The 8,306-nt window shown below is 40.8% G+C and overlaps 1 protein-coding gene across 1 annotated transcript; it reads left to right on the top strand.

The window, feature by feature from the left end:
- Positions 1 to 6,110: 6,110 nt before the first annotated feature.
- LOC120107906 lies at positions 6,111 to 8,104 on the top strand. The gene is made up of 2 exons (XM_039121428.1): positions 6,111 to 7,484; positions 7,579 to 8,104. Exon 1 carries the CDS (start codon positions 6,227 to 6,229, stop codon positions 7,385 to 7,387), a length of 1,161 nt encoding a protein of 386 aa, XP_038977356.1. The 5' UTR covers positions 6,111 to 6,226; the 3' UTR covers positions 7,388 to 7,484; positions 7,579 to 8,104.
- The last annotated feature ends 202 nt before the right edge of the window (positions 8,105 to 8,306 follow it).

Consider the following 8,306-nt stretch of genomic DNA (forward strand, 5'->3'; position numbering starts at 1 on the left):
ATTAAAAAATGATGATTGACTTAGGAGGAGTCAGTATATTATAACATACTAGTTAAGGAACATAAGAGCTTCAATTATATAGGCAAAGTTGTTTTAGCATAGTCATTAAGTTTCATAATTTGAACGAAGGGCTAAAAATTTGCCAAGCTAATAAAAATTAAAACTAAAATTCAGAAAATTTAAAATATAGAAAAATAGAATATTTTTTATATATTTGTATATTTAATTATTTAAAAACAAGCAGGGGAGGCAAAACTTGTAAAATGCAAATAGCAAATACATACTGCATCAATATTATGTAATAGAGGTTTCCCTAGTTATTTGTAAACAAATCATGCATAATTTTATAAATTTTAAAAAAATTTTAACAGCAACTGAATAATTCTTATTTGATTTGTTGATAAAGACTAATCTGATGAATCATTTTGATAGGGGCAAAACCAAGAATAGCTTATTTTATTTCAATTAATCTCTTTTAAAGAGTATAAGGAAGAAGGTAGTTTCCCCCATGATTGCATTATTTATATTGAATTAGTACATATGGCTTGATGATGAGTACAGAAGATATAAAGAGGGTTGAATGCGAGCGGACCCAGTCTAATTTAAAGACTGCATGGGTAAAGGGCAGCCTTAAATCCGAAATCATGCTACTTACGAGACATTCCATGCATAGTTTTTTGAAACCATGCAAACCTTCATGTATTTTGACATGAAACTATGCATAGTTTCAGAAGATGGGTTGTCTGTCCCTTATTGTAGTCTCAAAGTGTCAAAGCGGGTATTCTAATCAATAGAGAATCACTGTCTTGATGTTCTTTTTCTGTAGGTTACCCTAACGGACAAAGGGCTAAGGACAGAAAGGAGTTAGGAGGAGATTCTGCTGCTCAGTGCAGGTTGAATCTAGAAGAAAGCTTATGAATCTCTTCATTCTGAGTTGTTGAAGTCCAGCCTTTGAGGAGAAAAACCACCTGCTTCACTGATTGTTATGCTCTTTCCAAATGCACCAGCTTCTGATGGAGAGTAAGGTGTCGTGAGCTTAGGCCAAATCTTTTCTAGGGAAGAAGGCTCTCCGTTCATGCCAAAGGTCAAAAATACTATTTGGTATTGATGAACCCTCGAGTTCTGCATAAGGAGGTTTCAGAAAGATTTAGAATAGTTGCAGGCCAGCATTAGGTGATCCAAATTTTCGGATTATTAGTGCACAACGGGTAGGAGTTGGGACCTGTGGCACCTTTTTTTGTGAGGTTTTCAGTGGTAAGGACTTTATTATTGTAACATATATAGCCAGTTGAAGATCTTAACCTTCTCAGGGATCGAGAGCTTCTATACTATGGCCCCGAAGTGGGATGTGATCCCACCGTGAATGAAGAAGCGATAACAATGCTTCACTAAAATGAGTGATTGGAGTGTTATTTCCTGTGTCTACTGTTGTTCTCATTACTAAGCTGTGTGGAGCAGAGGGAGGAGCATAAGGCATGGAATGCTGTTCCAGTTGCATAGCTCATCGAGGATCTGAAGTTAGAGGACAAGTGACTTCCCATAAGGAAGTTGGCTATAGAACCAGCTTGGCTCTTGGCAAAGAAGAACAAGTTGAGGAACTTTAGCATGAGAGGTTGTGGATCAAGCCATAATAAAATTTGTTGGCCACTGCCGACTGAGAGAAAGGAGCATTACTGAAACAATTGGAAACAATTTCAGGATGTTTTTCCAAAAAGAAAAGGCAGTTCTTATCAAATGTGGTGAAGGATCATCGGAGAACCTGCGGGAGTGATAAATCTTTTGGACCAGGACCTGCCATGGTTGTCATTGGTTCATGAAAAATTTGAATACCACCACTTCAATAGTAGAGCTTGGTTGGATTTTGAGGTTTTAGATACCCAAACGGCTTAGATTTTTTAGTGATTCTCTCCAAAGGAACATTGGATATAAGCGATATTAATCTTCTGGATGATAGTCGCAAGGATTAGGAGAGTTGACATCTAGTAGATAGGCACAACCCTAAGCACCGAGTTAAGAGAACTAGTTGACCAAGGAGGGATAATAACTTTCTTTTCCATCTTGCTAGCTTTTTCTCAATTTTTTTCTGAGAGGAGGTTCCAGTCGTTTGAGGGAAGCGTAATGAAAGGGAATTTCTAAATATTGAATGGGAAGATCAGCTATTTGGCACCTTAACTTCAGAAGCTTTTAGTTTCTTCTCTAGATAAGCCCAATCTGATCATATACTTTTGTTGAAGTTGATCTTTAGGTCGGTTAAGAGCTCGAATGAGTATAAGATCAGCTTCATCATTTGGATATGCTCCCTAGAGACATTGCAAAAGATCAGTGTGTCATCAGCGAATTGAAGACACTGAGTTTGTCCAATGATATCAAACAATCCGATCCTAGCGATTTAACTTTTCGAAAGTGGCTAATTTGAGTATTCTATCTAGAGTATCAGCCACGAGGCTAAAGAGCAAGGGGGAGAGAGGATTTTCTTGCTTCTAATCTCTCTTGTTCTAGAACCATTTATAGGGTCCTCATAATAGAAGTGCATATCGAAGCTAGTGAGGTCCTCCCAACATGTGCTTGACCTATTGGCATGATAGAGGACACAAAACCTAGAAATTATACTGGCCACAACTTCAATGTTCCAATAGATTTAAGGAAGATTGAGGAGGTTGTCACATACCTTGAACTTGAGTTTATGGTGTATTCCTTCCTTATATTGGTTGCAATAGTTCACAACTAATGAAGAGCTATCCCCATAAATGTGACCTATGGCCTTAAGCCTTTAGACGACCTCGTTGGAGGGGTAGGAGATGAATAATTTGTTCTCCTCGTAGAGTTTTTTCATTGTCTATGAGTTGGGTACCTGAACTTTGTGCGCCGGTGTGACAGTTACATAGTCAACCTTGATAGGTCGACCAAAGTATTCAACAAAGGTGATCTTATCAGGTAAGTAGAGATTTCGATCATTTCTGTAGTGAATGATAGGAAGGGTTTAAGATAGAGGAGAGATATGGATCCTCCAACTGTGACTCTGGACTTTTCATTATGTTTATAAATAAAATCAAAGCCCTCCTATTTAGAGTACTCCTTAGTGCTTTCCTAAATAGATGTATTGAAGCAAAATACTTGCCAAGCTTGAGCTCTATAGGCTTGCTAAAGTTAGTGTCTCATTGAATTCTGGAAACTTGAAGGTATCTGAAGCTTCTCCTTCTGATGAGCTGTCCAAGCTTCTATCCTCATCAATTTTAAGTAACTCAGATTTCTTGCCATCATCTCATCTTCTTCTCCAATTTCTTCTCCCTGATGGAGTCATCAACATAATCTTTGAAGAGGTCATCATCCTCCTTGTCACTCTCCTTAAAGTCACTCAAGGATAAGTCACTGTCATTGCCACTATCTTCACCATGCACTTGCATTTATTCTTCTAGAGTTCTCTTTTACCATGCATTCTTCTCTCTTCATATATTTCCTTATGTACCCCCCTCGTATTCTTCTATATTACATTCACTAAACCCTCCACTTCACATGCCTTTTGTTTCTCCTTTTCCTCTTCCCTACAATGCTCCACAATTGTGTCCTTTGGTGCAACTCGATTAGTAGCCGCATCATTCTGTTGGATAGATGGAAATGCAGGAGGTTCCTCTACTATATCCAAATCTTTTTCATCCACACTATGCTCTATATAGATTGTCACATTGTTTATGTTGCTTGTGACAGCCATCATCTACAACACATGTTTGTCATTGTTAAGTATCCTTAGTTCCTTTTCTATTGTCTGCCTAGGAACAAAGTAGTACAACTGCTCAATTTTCTAATATCTGAGATTTTTGGTGTCAAGTTCTCTAACTCTATCAAACTTATTTTGCCTTAGTCACAGTTTCACAATCTGCATAAACTCTCATATAAAGAATCATATGTGCAGATACAGTAAAGTCTGCAATCATGTAGTCCACAATCTGCAATGAAAAATAGGTCAGCAGACAATATTGCACACTTCCTATATTCACATATATCATTGTCATAAAGCATAACATTGGTAGATATATAGGTAGATAACATTGCACATTTCCCACATGGAAACAATTTCATAGAGATCTAACCCAAGCAATATTTTACTACAATATGGCTCCCTAACAAGCAATTCCTAAACACTACAGTCATTGATTCACGACTAATATCAAGAATAGCATGAAGCAAAAGCCCTAGTAGCACAATTAGGGTCACTGATTCATGAAACAACCGGCATTATCAAATACATAGAATATTTAAATGGCAAACATACAAAACCCTACTTTCTTCTTACCTAATGGATGGTTTTGGTGATAGCCTCTTAGATGAACACTTTGGCGAACCAATGAAGAACGATTTAGCTAAGTTTAGAGGGAATGTAGTCGGCCAACTGGTCGAAATGGAGGAGAAAATGAGAAGTCGTAGAGATGGAAGTAGGAGGGAATTAGCCGGGCTGAGAGGGATATAGTCAGGTGCCTAGCTAGAATGGAGGAGAAGGAGGGAACAAAAGGGATTAATCGAGTGCTAGCCAGGTTGGAGGATGAAATGACAGGGATTAGTCAGATGCCTAGCTGAGATTTTTTCCAAATTTGATTTTGTTCCACCGGTATTAGTCAAGGGTAAACTAGTCATTCATACATGTCGTTAACGGTGCTAGAGCTTGGATGGACAACTGGTCCATATTGCAACAAAAAATTAAATTTTGGGATCTAATTGAAAAATTTTAAAGGTTTGGAGTCAAAGTGTCTCTCACCAAAAGTTGAAGGAGTGTTATTGTAATTATGTCAAAAATTAACTGATATCAATGAGAAGGTCCAAAAACATTATGAGATGAAAGCACCACAAAAACAATATAACAAATGACAACTTGAACTATAAGTTATTGATTGAAAGAAAAGCTGACGTATTTGTTTATTTAAAATAATGATTAATGATTAGGGATTTAAGCTCTTGGCAATATATTTATTTAGAATAGTCAGTTGGGCTCATGGCAATGATGAATGTGCATGCATGGTTGCTTGTCTTTGAAATAAATAAAAATGTAAAAAAAATGTTATTTGTCATAAACATGTCAAAGCAGAGAACTAAAAGTAATACACAACATTGCATCATGTACATGATATTAGAATGTAGAAGTAAATATAATTTATATACTATGGGTTGGGCTAAACTAGTATGATTGAACAGGTATCATGAATTGGCCCTTGGGCTTGAGACTTTTGATCGGGCCATTCAAATTTGGCTTTTTCTTTGGTACACCGGCTTCTCACACCGAACGTATATAAGTGCAGCAAAAAAAATCAAAAGATAGAAGCAAACTAAGCGAGAGGGGAACATTCGCTTGGTTCACCCAGAGGAACTCCCCCGCCACATAGGAGGCCACTTAGTCAGCAGCTGAGTTGGCCTCCCGGTACACATATGTAGCCCTGAAGAAGCCGCAGTCCGCTGCAGTCCACCATATGTCAAAGAGCAAGGGCTGCCTGTCTAACTTAGAGGGTCGCCCACAAATTTCCTCTACCACTGAGGTTGAGTTGCTCTCCAAGTGGATGTGCTTTACACCTAGAGCGTGCCTCGCAAAGGTAAAACCCTCCCATGCCACCCGCAGCTCCGCTCCTATGACGGAGGTATCAAAGATCCGTCTACCACCAGCCGCCACAAACATGAAGTGATGATCTCTAATAATGAAGCTCACACCTCCTCTCTCGCCCCCATCAGTAGCACTACCATCAAAATTTACCTTGAGACAGTTAGGAGGTGGTGGCTCCCAGGAAAAGAAGGCAAATTTGGTCGTTGACACAGGTGAATGGGAGACCCAGATGTCCCTCGCCACCTCAGGGGAATAGGATAGTGAGGTAGAAACTAGACCCAAATAGAGGTGAGATTTTGGATATTGTCTAAGCAAAACAATTGTAATGCTGAAATATGGATAAATAACATGTCTACTGAATTATAGACAAATAATTTCAATTTAGTTCTTAAATTTTAACAAACATGTACTAACAATTGAATTTCTCGCACACCTTGTATTTTGAGTAAGGTGGAATCCAACTAACAAATGCTACGGAGGTGGCACCTAACCCGTCTTCAACACAAGCAGCGCTATTGGGGTTATTTGATCAAATTCCTTGAACCGTTTCTAGGGTTTATTTGCCCACGCCGCTCCACCTATTTCCCCGTTTCCGAACTCCATTTCCTCTTTCCAGCCCCCCCTCTTCCCATTTTCCCTCCAATGCTTCTCTCTCTCCTCCGCAGACGTCCCCTCCACTCCACCGCAACCCTCCTCCGTTTCCTTCACCACCCAATTCCCAACCCCACTGACCAATCCGCCGCCGCCTCCGCCGCCGCCGCCCCCGCCACCGTCTCCTACCTCATAAGCTCCTGCGGCCTCTCCCCCTCCGCCGCCCTCTCCGCCGCCGAAAAATTCCATCTCAAATCCACCGCCAACCGCGACGCCGTCCTCGCCCTCCTCAACGAACACGGCTTCACCAAGCTCCAGATCGCCAACCTCGTCTCCAAGCACCCCGCCCTCCTCGCCGCCAGCCCGGAGAAGACCATCAAACCCAAGCTCGAATTCTTCGCCGGCATCGGCTACACCGGCGCCGATCTCGGCAAGCTCATCTCCTCCGACCCCAACCTCCTCTTGGTCAGCCTCGAGAAACGGATCGTCCGCAACTTCGACTTGCTGAAGACACTGCTCGGCTCGCCGGAGGCCGTTGTCGCGGCGATCGCTGGTTCCTCTCGGCTTCTCCGGTACAATCTCAGCACCATGATGCTGCCCAATTTGCAGACATTGAGAGATCACGGAGTTCCGGCGCCGAAGATCGTCATGTTGGCTACCAGGTATCCACGAGTGCTGATGAAGAAGCCCGATCACTTCACCAAAATCGTCAAATTGCTTAAAGAAATGGGGTTGAAACCGATATTGACAAAGTTCATTCTCGCTATCAATGTCATGTCGGGGCTGACGACGGCGACGTGGGAGAGGAAGCTAGCGGTTTATAGGAGTTTAGGATGGTCCGACAAGGAGACTCTCATGGCCTTCACGAAGCACCCCTACTGTATGCTATCGTCGGACAAGAAGATAAGGGAAGTGATGGAGTTCTTTGTGAAGAAGCTGCACTGGGAGCCGGCATTTCTGGCAGCACGTCCGAAGCTTCTGTGCCTTAGTCTCGAGAAGAGGACCATTCCAAGGTGCTCGGTTTTCAGCATTTTGGAGTCGAAGGGATTGGTGAGCTGGAAATCGGGTGTGCATACTTTTCTGCTAATAAGTGAGATAGACTTCTTAGAGAAGTATGTGATCAAGTATAGGGAGCAGATCCCCGAGGTGCTTGAGGCTCACCAGGGGAAATTGGAGTTTGTAGGACTCCAGAAAAGGTACCGGAGAAGCTAATGGAAATCGGCAATTGCGAAAGGGTTTAATTGCTGGAGTTCTTGACTTCCTCTATCTGTTCCATTTTGTCACACTCTTGGAAGTTTTATAATTTCCAGTACGTTGGTTCATGCTGACTTTTTACTCTTGTTCTTAACTTTTAACAAAAACTAAGCTCATTCTAAACTGAGTGCTTGATCACTTTGGGCCAGTTGTTCTTGTATGGTTGTCGCTTCAGCTACCAGAATGACATGCACCATGCTTTAAAAGAAATTATATTGCCAAGATGGGAGTGAATTGTCTACATTCACAGATAGACTCAAGCTAATTCGGGATGTTCACTGTGAAGGGGATTTTGGAAGGGTAGCTTGGCAAATTATCTCACCGTTGGTTCTTGTTGTTTGGCTGGCAAAAAATGATCTCCAAATGTTTCACATAAAAGAGAATAATGTGTCCATTCTGTCCTGCATGAAGGTGAGATTTTCTGGAACTCTCTATTGGTCTGTGATTTTTTTTCTTAACCCACCAATTAAGTAGTTCATTCTTGAAAGTTTGGAACTTGTTGACATGCTCTATTTTGGACATCTGTATATGTTGCTGATTTCATTCAGAGGTGTTGAGTGTCATTTTGATCATTAAATATATTGAGGCTATTGACCTCCTCTGTAAATGTCTGAGATGATTTTTCAATGTGCCACATCTTGTCTCCAATCTTCTAACTAAAATGTTGTTCACATACTTTCTTGCTGTTATTGACTACCCATGACATTTAAATGTTTAAGATAGAGCCAAGCAAGGGATTGAATGAAACCTGCAATTTTTGATGAAAAATGTTTGGTTAACTTGGTTCTGTTGCACAACTTGGTTATTTTCTTTTTGTAACTTTGCTTCATGTAATTATTTTCAAGAGCTGTGGTGGTTTAGTGCAAGATAGAGTTCT

Source organism: Phoenix dactylifera, unplaced genomic scaffold (genome assembly GCF_009389715.1).
Source record: "Phoenix dactylifera cultivar Barhee BC4 unplaced genomic scaffold, palm_55x_up_171113_PBpolish2nd_filt_p 001071F, whole genome shotgun sequence".
NCBI classification, from domain to species: Eukaryota; Viridiplantae; Streptophyta; class Magnoliopsida; order Arecales; family Arecaceae; genus Phoenix; species Phoenix dactylifera.

Excerpts from the sequence above, each read along its gene's own strand:
- LOC120107906 (XM_039121428.1), top strand. The coding sequence starts at position 6,227 with ATGCTTCTCTCTCTCCTCCGCAGACGTCCCCTCCACTCCACCGCAACC.